The sequence below is a fragment of the Ruditapes philippinarum genome, unplaced genomic scaffold, assembly GCF_026571515.1.
Source record: "Ruditapes philippinarum isolate M1 unplaced genomic scaffold, ASM2657151v2 ctg411_1_1_1_1, whole genome shotgun sequence".
Classification (NCBI taxonomy): domain Eukaryota; kingdom Metazoa; phylum Mollusca; class Bivalvia; order Venerida; family Veneridae; genus Ruditapes; species Ruditapes philippinarum.
Genome location: NW_026854764.1, coordinates 310,088 through 331,159, shown reverse-complemented (window position 1 = coordinate 331,159; position 21,072 = coordinate 310,088). Strand labels below are relative to the sequence as shown.

Below are 21,072 nucleotides of genomic sequence, written 5' to 3'. Positions count from 1 at the left end.
CTGGCCATCGGGCACCGGGCCAGTGTTGACTACACTTTTATTTTGATGTTCGCTGAAGTCTCTTTAGCTAACAGAACTGTCATTTTTACATTTAAACACACCCCTTGAAAAAAATTACGAAGCGAGTCGCTACTAGCTTTTTTAAAAGCTAACCTTGTAACAGTTTAGTTCAGTTTGTGAATAAAGGGAGAATACTATGTAAGTTAGACTCTACAAGATATGCAAGAAAATAAAATAGTTCATTTATCTTGTTTATATCTACTTAAGTGTGATGTTTTTGTGTTTTTGTTTACTCTGTTCTGTTTTTTTTTTTGCTGATTTCTTTGAAAAGTTTGGATTCAGAAATATATCCGGGGTAATAGGATTATATTACTAAGAGAAACTACAGAGCTAAGCAACTTAAAAAAAACTTTGCTGAGTGTATTTTTTGGTAAAGATAATTTATTTTATTGTCTGATAACAAGAACAGTTATGGTGATTTAATATTTTGCAACAAAGTCAAATAACCACTGTTCACATTTTCCTTCCTTTATGACAAATTATTTCACATTCAGCACTATTGACTTCTGATGATAAATAACTAATATCCGTTAATAAAACATAACCAAACCCATGTTTTTTATCTCTACAAAAATAGAAAAAAATCATTTCTGAGGCATAGTGTGGTACGTGAACTAGAAATATACTGTTCCAAATTCAAAACAGGTCAAATCGTTTTCTTCTGAGTCGTGACGCAGCGAATTTTAGTGGAACAATTTGTATTGTACTGTATACTGGTTAAGTGGTTGTAAAACATGGAATTTTGTCATCATGATATTAATTAAAATGTAATTGGATATGGTTGAAATACATATCCAACACCTTTCATTGTAAATATTGCTACAGATAAATTGTAGATAAAGTGTGCAACATATTTTTTTCCTATCAGAAGAACGTTTGATATGATTATTGCACTATCATCTGTTACCTAACTATAGTGATTGAAGTGTTTTAGATCTATTTACAGACGAGTTATCATCGCAAGCTTGTTCTGCTAGATTTTTATCAAATGTGACAGAATAAAGGTCTAAGAACCCGACTGAAAAATTGGTGTACAACACAGCAACTTTTAGTCAAAATTTAATTTAATTATATGGCCTACCCCATTTTTAAACTAGAACTATCACTGAAGGTGGTTCATTCCCCAACCCATCAACATAACTCATTGAAAATTTAGTTGTCTGAAGCCAAAGTTGAACTGTACCTATATATAATATTTTATCATGTTTCATCTGTGTACCAATAATAATAACTACAATTAATTGCCTTGCTAAATGTATATTCATCTGCTAACAATTATTTTGGTAAAAAAAGAAGGGAGATAGATAGGTAAAAGAAAATTAATCTTCTGATGCCAATTTGAACAACAGACATGTTAACATGGCCATCACCCGGCGAATGTGTTTGCTCATTGGAAGAATGTTATGTAGAAGAGCAGAATAATTCAATTGTAAGGTCTTTTGGTAATGAAAACTGATGGTGATTACAGATTTGAAACATATGTGAATACTGATGGCTGAAAATAATAAAGGGCAATAACTGAAAATAATGCTAATAGGTTATCATTCTTGTGTGCTGCACTCCTCCTCAATGAGATCTATCCACCTATGAAGTTTCAAGTTGATACCTCTAACATTTTTTAGATAAGCTCCGGAGTAAAGTATGAAAAATAACAAAGGGCAATAACTCAAAAAATTATGAAGGATAGAGTTATCACTCTTGTGCACTGCACACCTGACTATTAAGTTTCATGTTGACATCTCAAAGACTTTTGAGTTATGCTCCGCTCAGGTGAAAAATTAAGTTTAAAAAATAACAAAAGGCAATAACTGAATAAATATGCAGGGTAGTTATCAATGTTGTGCACTGCTATCCTCCTCAATATGATCTATCCACCTATGAAGTTTCAAGTTGATACCTCGAATACTTTTTGAGATATGCTCCGGACGAAAGGATGGAGAATATTTCTATATCCCCCGCCGCCTTTTGGCAGGGGAAAATAATAAGGGACTAAATTATGTCAAACTTTCCATTAGTTATCAAACTAAAACGGACAGTGCATAGGTATTTCAAGGGCTTCTGAGATTGGATATTTAATAAAGTTGTAACCAGTCATTTGACCTTGAAGGTCAAGGTCATTTGACTGAGGATTGTTACGTCCAAGTATGAAGACAATTTATTCATTACAATATAGCAATAGCCACTTTAGTAGATTTTTTGGATATTTAAGTTAACAAGAGGGCCATGATGGCACTGAGTCGCTCACCAGAAACAACTGCTTTTCAGTGTTGGAATGTCAATATATTCTAATATTAAATTTGAGCATAGAATATGTCTAAACAATAATTTGAAGAAATTCCATGACCTGGGGCACTTAAGCTTTAGCTTAAACGGGGCTGAGCAAACTTGATAAAAAAACTACCCCTTAAAGGGGCCAATCAAAATAATATGAGTAAACTTGATAAAAGACTACCCAACAATGCTTCAGACAAAGTTTGATGATCATCCATCCATTAGTTCTGTAGAAATTTAAAGGTATTTCTATTTCTAGCTTTAGCGGCCAATCAAATTCATATGAACAAACTTGATAAAAGACTACCCAAGAATGCTACAGACAAAGTTTGGTGATTATCCATCAATTAGTTCTCTAGAAATAGACATTTAAAGGTATTTCTATTTTTAGAGACCCCTAAGAGGGGCCAATCAAATTAATATGAGCTAACTTGATAAAAGACTACCCAAGAATGCTAGAGACAAAGTTTGGTGATCTTCCATCAATTACTTCTGTGATAATAGACATTTAAAGGTATTTCTATTTTTCGCTTTTGCGGCCTCTAAATGGGGCCAATCAAAATAATATTAGCAAACTTGATAAAAGACTACCCAAGAATGCTACAGACAAAGTTTGGTGATCATCCATCAATTAGTTCTCTAGAAATAGACATTTAAAGGTATTTCTATTTTTAACTTTTGCGCCCCTAAAAGGGGCTAATCAAATTAATATGAGCAAACTTGAGAAAACACTACCTAAGAATGCTACAGACAAAGTTTGGTGATCATCCATCAATTAGTTCTGTAGAAGATGTTTAAAGGTTTTTCTATTTTTAGATCAAGAGACCCCTAAAAGGGGCCAATCAAATTCATATGAGCAAACTTGATAAAAGACTACCTATGAATGCTTCAGACAAAGTTAAGTGATCATCCATTAATTAGTTCTGTAGATGTTTAAAGGTTTTTTCTATTTTTAGCTCTGCTGACCCCTAAAAGGGGCCAATTGGACTGACATGAGCAAATTCAAGTGTGACTGTCACAAGGATGCTACAGACCAAATTTGAAGTAAATCTGCTTAGTAGTTTCAGAGAAGAAGACAATTTTTGACGCATGATGACGGACTCCGGAGCATCCCCCTTTGATACTGAGCCTTCAGCTCTGGTGAGCTAATAAAAAGGGGGATTATCCTGTCAAATGAACCATCAGTTATGAAACTTGACAAAGATAGTCACATTGTGATATGCCTTGATGTGCAAATAAAAGTTTCAAGTTAATATCTGTACTGGTTTCCAATTCGGATGGGACAGGACATAGTGATCCCTAGATAGCCCCCCCCACTATGTTTGGTGGGGGTATAATTATACTCTGTGAAGGCAACAGTAAATGAATAAAACATTTAGGAAAAATTTACATGAATTTATTCACGATTCATTAGCACAGATAATTGGCATTGTATATCAGAAAATGTAGTAAAGAGGAGAAAGATCGACAGAGTAGAATAACAGTGAAGAGGACAAAAATAATCATGATTTCAATGGAACATTTGCACTATTTTTCAGTGAATTCACAACAAAATTAGCAACTTTCACAAAAATATGACAGGACATAAAGTCATGTAGATAAATTTGTAAATTCATGATATGAATAAACTTGTCAAATAGCTGGTATAATTCAATAACCCATAGTTACATGTAATTCTGGTTCTTGCAAAACAAAATTTAGGACATTAGCACTGATTTTTTTCTCTCACACAGACACTCCAAAAAATGAACACATGTAAAGACCTTGAATACATCTGGGCAAGTACCTGAAAAATAAACTTGAACACACCATGGTTTCAATTGTTAAGATGATTATAGCACTTTGGTTATATAAATAATTAAACAATTGCACATTTCACTCTCTACATAATTGAACAATTATACATCAAGATATTCATGTAAACCAAATCATACAGGAAAAACTTTCTTATATTCTGACATTTTTACCCATATATATAATATCTCAATACCTATTACAATCTCATTTACTTTGTTGTATATATATTTACAAAACAAACATCTCACTTATACACAAAGTACAATGACAAAGCAATGTTAATTCTGTAAAACAATATCTTTATCTGTTTTTATGAAATACTGAATCTTATTCCCTGAAATTAAAATAAGCATTTATTCCAAACATGCCACTAAACTTTATAATAATCAAGCAGAAATATAATGGAGCAAAAAAAAAAAGGTTTGTTTTAACACTTTTTTGAGTCAACCTTGAAAAACATGTGTAATGTCAATATCCATAGGCATTCATAGAGAATATTGAATGAGTGTAGATTCAATACTGAACAAGTTGAATAAAATTATTTTATTCCAGTTCAATAAATTCCGTAATGAACCTACATGAATATAATATTCTATTTATCACAAACTGAAAAAAGAAAAGAAAAAAAGACTGTTTAAAGTGCAAAAGAATCAATGTTCATTGACGCCCCTATAGTATAACACTTACATTTAGCGCGTCTTTACACTATGTTTGTATAACAGAAATGACGTCACATCAAAATATTTGCATGGCCGTGCAATGTCATTTCTACAGAGCTGCAAAATCGACACGGGTAAGTGATAAATCTAGTTTCTATTTAATGATGTTCCATGTTATCTCCTTGTATATTGCAATCAATCAATGATTCAGATGTCAACAATTAAAATCTTATCATACAAAGTTCAGCAATATTCTTAATTGTAAACAATATAACATTGCAATATTACATGATTATCATATAATGTCAAACATGTGAGAATCAATTCAATTACATAAAGAATTTCCTGTGACAAAACAAGGGTATTCAAAAATGTTTAAATGATTAAAACCTACACCATATGATAAGATATGATACATGTACGTCTTTTACAATGTAACAATGAATTCTTAATACAAATATATTATATCTGAACAATGTATAGATTTTATATATATCTTTACATTCCTTTATATTTTTTCACAGTTCTAGTTGGGTCACATTTTTTTTACTAGCTTTAAGTTGGGACTATCTAGTCACTATGATTACAAATGAAATCTCAAATTTTGACAAGAGTATAAAGCTGTGAGATCTGGTTGAAGTCTAGCCGTCACGATGAAACAGGCTGTCAGCAGAACAATGGTCCAGTCAGAAGGAGAATTGTTGAGGAGCATTAGTTGCTGCGGTGAACTGGAAACTAGTGGCACCCTCCTCTGCTTGCGGGGCCAAGTTTTCATCCTCCTCCTGCAAATAACACACACATATTACTGATGCAAATATTCCTCAAATATTTTATTCATAATAAAAATATTATTTCTTCTTGGAATCTTGACATATAATATTCTACAAATATTATAATTTATTCAAATATTAATGCACAATATTTTTGGCACCAATGTAGAACCACCAATGTTCCTAAGGTAGCTGAAAAGCTTCCTCACATGAAAGAATCTAAAGTCCCTGTTGGGATTCAAACACATATCAGTGTCAGAGGAGTAAGTGGTTTGAAGTCTATGACCTTAACCACAGATGCTCCGGTAAGTAAATGAATTTATAATTTAGTCAAATTAGAACAGAAAAACATACATAGTTATTTAAAAGTCTTCCCTACGTATTATCAACAAATTATCCTGTTTTAATGAATAACTGTTACTTAAGGTTAATTTGGTTACACCAGACAAGACAAATTTGAAACTAAAGATTCTAAAGACAATGAAAATAGCTTACATCTCCACCAAAGTATTTTTCAATGAGTTCTAAAGCTGCCTTGTAAACAGTCTCATTCTCGTGGTTCTGTAGTGCCTCTATCTTGTCCAGGCCACCAGCTTCCTCTATCATAACTGTCAGGGCATCAAGAACATTCTGACCAGCTCGTTCAGCTGCCTATAAATATATATACATAGTTTTTTTTTAGGATTTTACATCACACCAACACTCCAATACTGTAAAGGTCATATGGTAACTTTCATGCTTTACTGAAGGTACGAATGTTTGTTTGTTTCATTTTACGCCTTTTCCCCAACAGTATTTCAGTCATATAGGCGGGTAGTTTCCTAACCATCGTTCCTGGAGAGTTACACCAGTACTAGACTACCTTCCTCCGCGCTAAACTACCAAAGCATCTCCCGGGGATCGAAGAAGGTAAGAATGAGTTGCAAGTGAAGCAAACAAACATAACCATTCAGCCACTGACCACATGTCATGCAAATATATCATAATATCAGTATTTGGAGATTCTTCTCATATGCAGGACTGTGTTGGTTTTTTTTTGTAGACACATATGGTTACCTCAATATAACCACAAACCTTCTATAATATTATGTAAGTCGGATAGCTTATTCCTAGAAAAACAGGGCCAAAAAACACCATTTTTGGGGAAGGGGCCTTAGCCTTTTTCTTGGGGAAAATATGCGTGATTTTGGCATACTGTGGGAAAAAGGGTCTCAAATTTAACACAAACTTTTAACAAGTTCTTCAAAATAGAAAAGCAAAAAGCACTGGGAAATACTAATAAGGCAGTAAAAGACCTTAATTCAACACCTCGATATAATTTTGTTCTAAATTCTATAAGAAATTTCAAAAGACTGGGGAATTTTGAGGACCAAACTGGGGGAAAAAAGAGGCTAGTTTGATTGGGGAAGCAGCCTATATTCGGCCTCTACAAAGAAGGGTATTTTGGCCCTGGGGACATACGATTTATAGTTAGAAACATTATTATCCATCTAGTATGAAGAACACTTTTGTAGTGGAAAATGTTTTTAAGAACAGAAGTGTATTTTTACTACAATGACTTTTTTTTAACAACCATTTTGTTTATGACCTTCTTGAAACATAGACTTAAAAACACAATGGCTTTTTCATAAGTTCAAACAACAGCACTTACCAGCAGTATATTTCCTAGAGCATCAAGGATGACCAAAATCACCTTGGATTCTTTAACAGTGAGCATGTTACATAAATGGGGGATCACACCTAGGTTCACTAGGAACCCGATCTGTTCCATTGTGCCACCAGATGTCAGGTTAGTCACAGCCCATACTGCTTCCTTCTGACTCTTATAGTCTCCCTGTCATTATATAAAAACACAGCCTATAAAAACTACAGTCAACAAACTTTTTAACTTCATAGCCAACTTACCAACTTTGTCAGGTTAAATAATTAACATTATCCGAATCACTTTTAATCATTCTCTACTCTTTTTTTTCTCAGAAGCTAGCTGAACTTAATTCATAGACAGCCAATCAATGCTTATATGCAATTTAGACAAACAATATGAGTAATTGTCTTTGCCAATGGACAAACATTCTAAAAAGAGATAGACACTAAAACTGGCAAATTACCATACAATGTTGCTCATTTCTTTGGTATCACTTTTCCAGTCAGGACATGAGTTGTTGTCCTTACCTATTCTGAACTTATCACAATGTCTTTTTCTTTAAAATCATGCAAGGCAAGTAAGTAAAAACAACTTAAATATCAAGGTAATCATAATAGGCTCCAGATAATTTTTTAGGACAATGAGTATTTGCTCATTGATTTTTTTGGGAAATGAGTAAAACTTGAAATCTGAAATTTGGGAGGAGTTCTCTTAATCTTTGAAATTTTTGTAAATCCCTCAATAATGTTTTTATGCTTATTGCATACTGTTACAATGTATACATTTGTATACAATTTTTTCGCTTTTTGTATGCTTATTTGCGATTTTAAAGCGTAATTTACGCATGTATGCATCTTATCTGGAGCCCTATCATATTATACTTACACTTTTAAGAATGTCAATAATCAGGGGCAGTAACTCTGTATCAATAACAGCCTGAATCTGGTCAGAATTGCCAGCTGTGATATTCGAAATTGTCCAGGCGGCTTCCTTTTGTATATTTAACTTATTGTGACATAACAATGTCTGGAACACGGGCAGAGCACTGCTGTCTATCACATGCTGAAACATAAATCATATTTGTACAGAATGTAATAGTCATTCTACCTTTTCTTCCTTCTTTAGTCAGGTTTAATAGGTATACCTAACTCCAATGACAAAATTCCCCCCCCCCCCTCTCCCCTGCCAAAAATACCTTACAACTACATAGTCAGTACTTGGCTGTCTTTAAAAGAAAGAAGCCTTTTTTAATGACCCCAAATATAACAAGATTGGTGGACCTTTAACTTGTTTTCAAATAAAGGAAAAAAAAGATCCTAATTTTTTTACTGTACTAAATGAAACAAACTTTCATTTTTATGAAGACCACAACTTTGATTTTTGTGGTATGCTGATTAATAGAGGCATACATGTACATTTTTTTTGTGGTATGCTGATTAATAAAGAGTCATCCATTTTGTAAACAGTCTAGTCAAAGAAAGACAACCCACTCTTTACATTATTGCAGGAATCCTTCAGTCAGATGTTAGCTAAACAAACAACTGGATACAAACTTAGATAAATGAATTTATTTCATGGATGTTACCTATAATTTTTAAGAATATTAGTTCCTTTTTTAAAAAGGGAAATTTACAATTATTTATAAATGAAAGTAAAATTTATTTTTCAAAATGAAATATTTCCAGTAAGAAGGAAATGTTTAATATTACAGTATATAGATTATATAACATACTTGTGTTTGGGTATCATCTCCAGTGACAATATTACCAATGGATCGGAGGGCAGGTGTAATCACAGATACTTCTTTATGGTTTAATAATTCTATCAAACGTGTAACAACACCTGTAATAAAACAAGCTCTTTGTTGACTGATCTAAACAAGTTATAAATTTCAGAAATAAAAGAAATTAATACATATAATTATTACATATTTTTACAGGTTTGTAAACAATATGGTTAAGATTTCCTATGGTGATTTTCTAGCTTTACTTAAAGTTTTGATGACTATGTGGTCATTATTTCAGGCATGTCACAGAACCTAGATATTAACTGTTTATGTAAGAATTTAACAAGAATATATCTATTCTGCAGGGCTACCATTAATGAAAGTTTGGGAGTCATTTACTCCTTGATTTTGGCTTGTGACTTCTAAAATTTGATCTTTTTTCTTCTTTACCTATATAACGTGACTTCCAAAATCAGAGATTTTGCAGTCTCTGACTTCAAAAATTTGAAACTTAATGGAATCCCTGTATTCTATTGTTTGCACATTATGCATCTGGATAGTTCAAGTCAAATAAACAACACTTTCAAAAAAAAAGAAGAAAAATCAGTTGTTCTGTTGAGTTTTAAGTCACACAAACTCTGTTAATCTCATATGGCAACTTCAACTCTACAGGTGGAGAAAACCAAAGACGCTCTTTCATGCACCATTGCAGGGCACCCCGAGCAGTGCAAGCAACCTTTCCGTTGCTAGCTGGATAGCTTCCTCCAGTAAAAGAATCTATAGTCCTGGCAGGATTATATTTTAACATTACTATGAATTAAGCAAGTGAAAATCTTGTCAAGCCCTACTTCTTCAAACAGGTATTTGATACAATGCCAATGTCACATGATATCTGTCTAACAATGCGGCAAGTAATGATGGAGAGTAATATTTGATATATACATACCACTATTGATAACTTCCTGTATTTTATCATTGGTACCATCAGTAAGATAGGACAATGCCCAGCATGTGTCCGTCAGTACGTCCTTATCTTGGTGAAACAATAATCTGTTCAACGTAGGAAGGAACTGTTTTACCACCTTGAAGTTTGGTGGTGGGTTTTTGTTGCGGCAAAGGTTAGACAGCGTCCAGGTAACATTTCTCAAGAATGATGCCTAAAATAACCACAAGTAAATTTACTTTTTTAATAAATAAAATAAGAGCACTTTTGAAATAACTAAATACAGTAACAAGTGGGAGTGGAATTTTCAGTTTCAAAAAGTTAAATCCCATTAATTTTTGTTGATTATCTTTTAGAATAAAAATATTTTTAGTAACTATTTCAATAGGGTATCACATGTGCAAGGATCTTATACAAAACAAGAACATGTTTGTTAAACACAAATGCCCCCGGCTCAGATTCTTGTCAGTAGCAATACTTCAAAAAATGTTTACCCATTCACTCAGTTATGGACAGAAAAATCGCCAAAAAATTGTAAACACAAGTTTTATAACTTGACAAAGTCATGGCATTTTGTAATTGTGAAAAATATAAGTTGCCAAGTCATTGCTCTGGCTTGTGAAGTTGAAAAATATTTAACTTCATGCAAGTTATCTTCCTACCAAATATGAAATACATCTGTCATTAAATAAAGGCTGTATGGGCAAAAGTGTAAAAATTTATTTTGAGCACTGGTGACCTTGACCAAACTGACCCCTAACTTTATCCAAAAGAAGAATACCATGTAAGTTATCTTCCTACCAAATATGAAATACATCTGTCAATAAATAAAGGCTGTATGGGCAAAAGTGTAAAAATCTATTTTTAGCACAAGTGACCTTGACCCAACTGACCCCTAACTCCATCCAAAGGAAGAATACCAAGCAAGTTATTTTCGTACCAAATATGAAATACAACTGTCAATAAATAAAAGCTGTATGGGCAAAAGTGTAAAAATCTATTTTTAGCACAAGTGACCTTGACCCACTGATCCCTATCCCAATCAAAAGGATGAATACAATGCAAGTTATCTTCCTACCAAATATAAAATATATCTGTCACTTAATAAAGGCTGTATGAGCAAATGTGTAAAAATCTATTTTAGCACTGGTGACCTTGACCCAACTGACCACTAACTCCATCAAAGTTTATGTTTCTATCAATTATAAATAATATCTGTCTATAGAATAAGGTCAATACACCTGTAAAAATCTATTTTTAACATTGGTGACCTTGACATTGGTAACATTGACCTTGACCCAAATGACCCCATTCTACACCCAAAGAAGGAGGTGTTTGTATTAAACTAAGACATCAACTAAAAAATAAAGGCTGTATGAGCAAAAAGGTTTATATTTATTTTTTAAACCAGTGACCTTGACCCTAGAGACCGCTTACTCCAAAAAAAATTGGAGGACCATCAAAGGTATCCACCTTCTAAATATGAAAGATATCAGTAAAGAAATTAAGCAATTAGGAGAAATTTAAGATAAATCCAACTTGCCGAAATAGGTTAACCAGACAAGGCCCTATTTTCAAAGTGAAAAAAGGGAAATAACTGGGAAATATGGATGACACAGTTATATAACTTGGCAATATCATGTGCTTTGTATTGATAAGTAAGTGTGAAAATTATAAAGCCATTAGTAAAGATAGCACTTAAGATATTTCCAACTTGCTGTTTTAGGTTAATCATTATTCATTTTCTAAGTGCTGAAAAGGGCAATAACTTGGTAAATATGAAAGCCAGAGTTATGAAACTTGCCCAGATCATGTACTTTGTATTGATTAGTAAGTGTGTAAACTTAGAAGCCATTGGTACAGGTAGAAAATCCAACTTGCCGTTCTAGGTTAACCTCATACGGACAGACGGTTCAATTACTATATGCCCGGGGGCATAAAAATAACATAAAATTAAACTAGGATGAGATAATCTTAAATAATAATCTGTTACTATATTCTCAGTCAGTAGTATTAATAGATACAACATTAACAATTATAAGTACTCACATTTGTATCAGCCTGCACCAGTCTAAGTAGAGGTTCAGAGATACCACATTCTGTTACATAATCTCTCATATCAGGACCATCACCTGGAAACAAAAGAAGGAATAAATGTAAGTAATGCTTGTTCATAATCGTATACTACAGGAAAAGTTGCAGCACCCATCTTGTAGGCAGTTGAAATGTTCATAATCACAATTACTAGTATATTTAGCTCAAATGAATATTTTATTTTAATTCTAGTGTGCAAAAGATATTTCTAAATATAAGTTTTAGTGCGAATGGAGGTTTACTTCCACAATGCTTAAGTAAAAAATAACCTGTAAGGCATAAAAATTACAAATCAAAATGGTCATCATTGACCTTAGAAACATACTTTTATAGATGATTCAACATACAACATTCTTAACAAATATTGATAACTCAAGAAACTTACCTGCAATATTGCCAAGAGCCCACACAGCCTGTTCACAAACATTCTGGTTGCCAGATTCTAGCAGTTTTACAAACTTGGGCACAGCCCCAGAATTTACAACAGCTTTTGTTTGCTCGCTGGTGCCAGAGGCTATATTTGTCAATGCCCAGGCTGCTTCAAACTGAAGTTCTGGCCTGTAAAATTTGAGTAAAGAATTCATATTTCAAAGATTTCAGAGCAAGATTTTTAAACTTACATTTTTATTTCATTTTTTTAATATATATTTATATCACCTTTACTATATATATCAAAGCAGTAAGTAAGTTACAATAAATAATGAAGACTCACACTGTGACTAGATGTTGACAAATGAAAAAATATATGTTTGTACAACTGTTCCATTACCTGTCGGTATGTGACAGAAATTCTACCATTCGAGGGATAACCCCTGCCTTGATGATGTCATCTATTGGAGGATTTCTCTCCTTTGAGAGTAGTTTACGAGCAGCTTGGGTGGCCTGCATCTGAAGGGCTGTGTCATTTCCATTAATACCAGCAATTATCTCAGGCAAAGTCAATGAAGGTCCAACATTTTGCTAAAACAAAGACAGACTTGATGGTGAAAAAAAAGATAGTTATGTTTGTAGATACTATTAAAATTTATATAATCCTGTCAACTATAAATTATTTCAAACAAGAGCAACACTAATCAGGTTGACTTAAAAAAAAGCGGTTGCAGCGTTTGATACAAATGACAAACATGCCACAGGCTTCAGTCTGTGTACTTGAAAGTGCTGATATAATTATGTAGGCTACTGATAATTGGTTGACACATTGTGGTGTTGACAAATTATGGTGTATTAACATTAACAAGAGGGAAGCAAGCTACATGTAAGTGCAACAGGGCCGTGTTTTAGGGGCAAAAGGGCAGACTGAGAAATTGTCAGGATGGGTGCCTTTAAATTTCGCTCTATAATTATCACTACATGCCTTAATATTATACCTTATTGGAAGCATCAGCTAGTGGGCTGGTGGGACCTTCATCTTCTACCGCAACATTCCTACGCTTCAATAGCTGGTCATCTTTACGCTGCTTCCTCAATTCTACAGATACATCTTGTCTTCTACGACGCATCTCCTACAATAGAGAACATTGTTAATGTGTATAAAACTATATATCTAATGAAATATTTTTAAAAAGTTTAGAATTGTTAAAATCATGTTGCTTTAAATATCTTATGTTTGATTCTCAAAAAGTTGTGACATAGCATGTATCTGTTAAACACACATGAAACCTGCGTGTAAAAAGATTTTTTCTAGAACAAAAGAGTTGTTGCTTAATGAATTTTAAGTAACTTTTAATCGTCAAATTTTAACAAATCTTTTTATAAACTGCATGCATCAGATATATAGCTTTATTTACTTTAAAATCTTAAAATTAAATAAGGCCCTTCACTAAATTGATCCTTTTTGTAACAGATTAGATAGCATAGGACTTGGCTATACATTTTAATCTTAAATTGTTTCCGTTTCTAATCTGTTGAAAACAAACTGATTTTCCCAAAAATTTTTGGCAAAATTTCTAAGTAAATTTGAATGTGTTCAATTATTTTCTATTCATTATAACTGTATTTAATTCACTTGATCTCTAAACATAATTTTGCGTAATATTACTTACATCTAAATCTCTGCCCTTGTTCTTGTAGGTCTTGAGTCTGGATTCTTCTGGCATTTTGATGGATGAGTTTGTTTACTGTCCTAGAAAAAAGTTCTGGCAAAAATATTCTAGCCTCTTTAATCTGAAAATAATGCTGTAATATGACAATTTGAACATGAAGAATAAAAAGAATTTTAGAGGTTTTAAAATACTTCAATATGTTGACATGATTTAATATGAATATTTGTATAGCAGCCCAAAGCATAAATATAACAAACAAAATTAAATTGCAATTTGCAAAATAAACCCCGAAGAATTACATTTTAAAACTTCTATTAAAACTAGACAAGGTTCATCACATTTAGAAGTATAACGATGTACTGTATAGCTTACAGGATATTTAAGCACTTGATGTTGTTCTTTATGATACAAGAATTTCTTCTTTTTACAATGGTGCTGCCAAAACTGTGGTGTTGAAGGTAGATGATGCTCTTTAAATATTTCCTTTTCGAGAAGAAGTTAAGGATGAAGAGAAGCTTGTCTGAAACACAATAATCATATTTAATGGTGGGTTTTAACTTTACATATTTATTTAACTTATAGCATGCTCTAGTTATAAGATCATATGATGTGGTGTTCCACATTGAAACTTGAAAGTTTTAACTCCAATCACAGTGATTTTTTCACTGTATTTTACAGTCAAATAAAAGCTGTTTCCCGTAGCCCAAAATAGGTAAAATTTCCCCCTAAAATGCCCAACGCTCTTCCTGACCAGAATTATGACTTAACAGCATCTGACTAATATCAGCTAGAAGACAGAAATTGGTCACTATAGATAATCTCTGCTATGGACCATGCATGTTAAATTGAATTGAAATCAAAATTTTATATAAAATGTATGGATTAATTACATTTTCAGTTGTTGGAATTTGATTTCAGGTTAACCCCCCTTTTCTGTTTTAACGCGCTATATTTTCCCCTTTCGAAAGCCACAGGCTGTTTTGAAAATTGGAAAAAAATCGCTGAATCAGTACTAGTACTACTGCAGCAACTATAATCGAAATATGATACCAAACTATCTTATAGGCCCGTTATGACATACAGGGCCGGCTAAATCTGTTTTTTACTTTTGTCCGTTTTAAGTGAAGCATTTTCTAACTTGTATGTATGATATTTACATAGTTAATTCTTGAAAATTTCACCTAACCATACAGGCTGTGGGACAACCTGGGCAATACAATTGATTTTGCCGGCCCTGGACACAGCTGGTTTTTCTATTATTTTTATTTTGTCAGTAGGGGTGTTACAGGACACACACATTCATAAGTACAAGAGCTGTTAGAAGGACAGCAGGCTCGACTATTCTTAGTGCTTGATGGTAAAAGAACCTTGATAATGTAAATTTCCAAGTTAACAAAAGGGCCAATTTTTTTCTTTAAATCCATGTTACAGTTATAGGCCTTGGAGAATGTCCTATAAATTGTATAATGTTCTCAAAGAAGTGTATAAAATTTCAACTTGTTTCAAAGTCAAATGTCAATGGAATATGAAAATATCTGAGGTGGTATGCAAACTTGAATGTAAATTCCAAGTCAAAAAAGGGGTAATTATTCTGTCAAAATGCTTGAGAGTTTCCTCCTCTTGTCTACCGATTGGGGGCATGCTGGTGAACAAGTGTGCAAAGTTTCAAAGCCATATGTCAATGGACTTATCTGAGGTGTTACAAAAACTTTAACAGAAGTGGTTAACAGACGCTCAAGTGACTACAATAGCTCTACTTATTCTTATTGAATAATCGAGGTAAAAATTATGCGTAGACATGTCCCCAGATGGGTTTGACATTAATGGATGATAGATAAATAGAGATGGTCCAAAGACAAGCAATATGCTGGGTAAACTAAAACATGTCTATTCCCCTTTGTCAATATCATCAGTTTTAGCCATGCAGTAAGATTTAGTGTTCTGAACTTCTCTCGAGCAATCGCAGATTAGACTTTAGACTGTATTTTAAAATTTACCATTAATCTTGTAGCCATTAGCCTTCCCACTAACATAAAAACTCCATCTAGGCTACTAGACATATGCATTCCCTCTCTCTTATGAAAATACAGGTTACATCAGACTATCATAAGTTCTTGTTTCCCCCTGCTCCCCCCCCACTTTATCACACTTTGGAACCAGCTCCAGGGAACATTGTCCAGACCAATTCAATCAGGTTAAGATACAGTTTGAGTTGACTTGTTGTGTTTTTACTTAAAATCTTTCTTTCACTCGTACTAATATTAATAAAAACATTCTAACAATGACTTGAACAGGCTGGTGAAAATGCCTGATCAGGCTTATGTCATAAAATATCATATATCTAGAAAAGAAATAAAGATATTTCCTTTAAACTTAGTTTGTTTATTGAGAATAATATTTGACATAAACAGAAAAAAAATATTTGGCTACTGTCACTTTTGTGAGATTTATTTCCCTTTTTTCATGTTTTTATAACACATAATTTTTGAAGTCCTTAAAAAGTATGTTACATATGCAAAGTGTAAACAAAATAGGTTAAATAACTTCTTTATACTCTAATTCATTGCGCCCAACACCTGTCAGCATACATTTCATTCAGTTTTCAGAGAAAATTTCGAAGTTTAATGTTCAGTGTCAAAGAATTGTCAAAATATAAATGCCAGAAACAGAATATTTAATCCAAATATATAGAATAATGGTATTGGCGCAATAATCTAGAGCAAAATGAAGTTGTTGGACACATTTCTATTTAGAATTTTACATTACAATATAATTTTTATGAACTTCAAATATATTTGTTTCTATAAAATGGGAAAAAGGGAAATAATTCTTAGAAAATAAAAGATAACCAAAATATTTTTATTTTGATTTGTATCAAATATCAATGCTTAATAAACAAAACAAGTGAGAAAGAAACATATTAATTATTTTTTAGAAATATGAGATTTTTATATCTAAGCCCGATCTGGCATTTTCACCAGCCTGTTGAAGTTTTCAATGTCTCTCAATGTGCTCATAATTTCATCATATCTGATTCATTAGCTTAAGGTCTTCAGCGTACCCGTTTATATACTATGACATGACGTGAACGCTGAAGATAACCCCATAGGGAAAGTCCACCAATAATCGTGCCAGGAATCTGACACGCTCGTATTTATTCATCGAACATGCCATGAAGTAAAGTGAAGCATACTTTGATAAAACTATATATAATCTGTTGATAAGCCAAGGATGGACAAATAAAAATCTTATTACGAACATAAACTACTAATAGTTTCCGACAGGTAAAATTTTCGGCACTTGGCCGCCATATTGCCAAAGTGTTTGATCACGTGATTACGAGATTGACCTTTACGAACCCATGTGCCTCCAATATTTTTATAAATTACTTTTTTTAAAGATATTGAAAAAGGTGATTAACTGACTTTTATATTCAATACAATCGTATTTAAGTACTTAAAAATTAATGAAAATAAATAAAAACATTATCTTGAATAAAAGTATCGAAATCATGTCAACAAAATATTCTAAATATAGTACACGACTCTATTCAAAATCTGTTCCGCGAATGACGTCATACGAGATCTCGCGTGGCACCTGAATGTCATGGCCAACTGTAGTGGGCGTAAATTGATATTTTACAGTTAAATAGGCAATTTTAATGACGGTATTAATATTTTGATACTTTAATTGGTATAGAATGATATTAAAATGATTGTTTTATCGTAAAATGCACAAGAATTGATTGGGTCAAGTGTATTTGCAAGTGAAAAACAAGAATAAATCAACTTATGTTATTCTGGTTAGGTTTCGTAACGGGTCTAATCCAAAACTTTAATGCCGCATCAGATGAAAAACAAAAATGTTAAAAAGCGGCTTATAAAGTTTTGGAAGCCAGAACTACTGATTCATCAGTTTTTACTTTCACACCTTTCACTAACACGTCCAATGTGCACTTTACCTGCAGAATTTGCAGGGAAGAAAATCTTCAAAAGTGATAAAATTATGGATGGTTTTAAAAAATGTCCCTATTTATTAGTAATTTTGGGGGGTGAAGTGTCTTGAGGGGTGAAGTGTCTTCAAAATTTGAGGGGTGAAGTGTCTGGAGGTGTCTTGCTACCATTTATTATGCCCATATTAATTATGAAATCTTTGACATGATTAACATCATAGTAATTTGAAAAATAATTCATCACAGAAATCACATAGACACATGAATAAGGCAAATCAAAATAAACATGCTTTCATAATTTGTTTCAAAATTTATTTTCAGCCTGGACAATTTAAATAAACACATATCTGGTATATTTCTGGGTTAGGACATACACAAAATGTTAATTCAATATAATGAACATTCTTAAATAACACAAAGAACATGCACACATTTTAAACGCTCAAATAATAAAGTTTATTTTTTAGTTACCAAAATCGTGTCCACCTTCAAAATTTCAAATTTCCAGCTGCTTAGTGACCTTTCATGACCTCGCATTTGATTGGACAATTTCAAAAAACGAAAATTGTTAATTGGCTGGGACCATAGCAACAAAATTTTTAACAAAAATTAAAGACATTTCATTTTGGAACAAAATCAAATTTTCTAAATTACCGTCAGAGTACAAAATATACATACTTTTTCTATTTTTTTCTTCATGAGCAGGTGCTACGTGAAATACGCCACAAAGTTAAATAAACACCCGAAAGAACCACTCACACAAGAGTAAGCTTGGTTTCTCATTGGCACGGATTTTAATTAAAGTTTATATTAATTAATATAAATACATGTAATATAATTCCGTGTCATTGGTCAATGTATATCCTGTGTTGTTTTCTACCCAGTCAGATTCTAGGCAGATTCCTGAGATCCGATTTTAAGATTAGAAATGCTCATCTTTTGGTAAAATATTTTTATCTTAGAAATGTATTGAAATCCGTTAAAATTCTGACTGAATATGTTTGATTTGAATAAAAGAATGAATAAATTATGTATGGAAAGCTGCATTCCCTTTTACGGCTCAAGTAAAGTTGGTATTTTTCTTAAAAAACAAAACAAAACTGCCAGTTCTTTTAATGACACTATATATTCATATTGTGACCACCTATAGTGTGTAGAGTTCAAAACATAACATATCTACTTTAAATGCTTTATACATTAGAGATTGTTTAAAAAATATTAATATTTTCAAAAACCAAATTTGAGCATAGTATATCTTTAACCTAAAACTGAGGAAATATCTGTTGTAAGAGTATATTCACGATTGAGCCACTACTTCCCTTTCCTGTTTTGATTTAAAGTCAGACGAGTAAAGTGTGAGACTTTATGATGGGCGGTTATTAAAACCCATTAGAACTTAATCCAAACGTAAATGTGCTGAAAAAATACTCTAGAAAATAAAAGCAAAGTCTATGTAATTAACATTGATAAAATGCAAGCTAATCCTGGCAAGTTTCAACCCATAGCTGTTAGAAAAACTACAACTAAAAACTTCCTAATTAATAATGTAATAATAAAATGTAAATATTGTGTAAAACTCATTAGGGTGAACATAGATTTTTAACTTAACTTTGATTTTAAAAAAATGACCAGAATGTGTACAAGCTGCAAATTGATTAAATGTACTTTTAAGAATAAGGAAAATATTTCATTCAGAGTGTTTACTTCTTATTAATGAATCTATTATTTATTCCAATTTTAAGTACTGTCCCATGGTCTGGCTCTAAAACAAAAAATGAAAAAGTTGAAAAACAGCAGCATAGAGCTCTAAGAATACTTTTCAATTATTTTAACTCTATCTATGACACTATTAAAAAAGTAAATTTAGATGCCTACAGTATAGTTTCAGGCACGGATCCATCAGGGTCGCTTATAAGTTTCTTTAATTTTTTTTCTTTAAAAAAGGCACATAGGAGCAAATACTGGATTGCATTAAATTATTATTTATTGGAGACTAGCTACTAGTCTAAACCCGTTTGAGCTTCCTGTTATTTTATGTTTTCAGTCAAAACACTGCATGCCTTGAGGCACTTTGCCGACATAATGATTATGTGGGAGTCATTTCAGTAAATAACCCTTGGTCAGTGCAGTGGCAGATTCAAGGGTCTTTATAATACTGATTATAAGTCAAAGAAAAGAGTCCCTTACGCTACGAGTAAATAAGAAATAGCTCCTTGAATTTGATCCGTATATGTCTTCAGCTAGTGCCTTGATTACTTTTGAAAATTATTTGTCCGTATAAAATACGGAAGCGTAAATGATGTCAGATTTTAACCAATCAGCATTTCTAAATTGTTATGTTGTATGGATGATAACAAGATTCAAATTATTCTACTATTTATTATAACCATTTAATACATGTTGTTAAGACTAGAGCTCAAGTGAGAATGGCCCAGGTATCAGAGAGGCATGATCATATATATAACATCAGCATTAATGAATATCAAGTAAAGGGAAGCAACCCCATTAACTATACAACTAAACATGTAAAGAGTTATCTAATCTTGATATCATAACATAAATCATCTCTTTTTAAGGCTTTATAGTATACATTATTACATCCCCTCTAAAGCAGGGAGACTTTTGAGGTTTCTCCACGTATGCAAAAAAAATAAGATAATTTAATAAGTTTTCTCCTACAAGGTAGAAAAATGTAAACAAAGTAGTATTTTGATTTCCACACAAAATACTTATTCACTATAATTTACAAAATGCTAAGTTAACAAAAGAGGTAAAAGATAATTATCTATATGGCAAATAAGAAAATATTTGGAAACTGTAACCAGATACCAAAAATAATTTTTTAAGAATAAAAATTATAGCTAATCTGAGGCATATTGGGCCTTTCAAAGATGTCAGAGAATTAGAAAAGGTCAAAATTTCAGATATATAAGAAAGAGCTAAATGAGTTATTACAAACTTTATAATAAAGAATTCTGGAATGACAATTACATCGTTCATTGAACGACATCCGCCAAAGTTCTTTCAGTATATCTTTATTTTAACTATTTTATTTAAAGATCTTAAATTTCCTTTGCTCCAAACAGTAAAGCAATAAATAAAATTCGACAATA

The 21,072-nt window shown here is 32.3% G+C and overlaps 1 protein-coding gene across 1 annotated transcript; it reads right to left on the bottom strand.

Annotated features, from left to right (window-relative positions):
* Window positions 1-4,056: 4,056 nt before the first annotated feature.
* On the bottom strand, window positions 4,057-18,587 carry LOC132740979 (importin subunit alpha-1-like). Its single transcript, XM_060729045.1, has 13 exons — window positions 18,431-18,587; window positions 14,380-14,527; window positions 14,008-14,128; window positions 13,333-13,467; window positions 12,735-12,925; window positions 12,351-12,523; window positions 11,921-12,003; window positions 9,875-10,085; window positions 8,935-9,044; window positions 8,088-8,264; window positions 7,209-7,391; window positions 6,053-6,208; window positions 4,057-5,569 (listed from the first exon to the last, which is right to left on the bottom strand). Exons 3-13 carry the CDS (start codon window positions 14,059-14,061, stop codon window positions 5,474-5,476), a joined length of 1,569 nt encoding a protein of 522 aa, XP_060585028.1. The 5' UTR covers window positions 14,062-14,128; window positions 14,380-14,527; window positions 18,431-18,587; the 3' UTR covers window positions 4,057-5,473.
* Window positions 18,588-21,072: the final 2,485 nt, after the last annotated feature.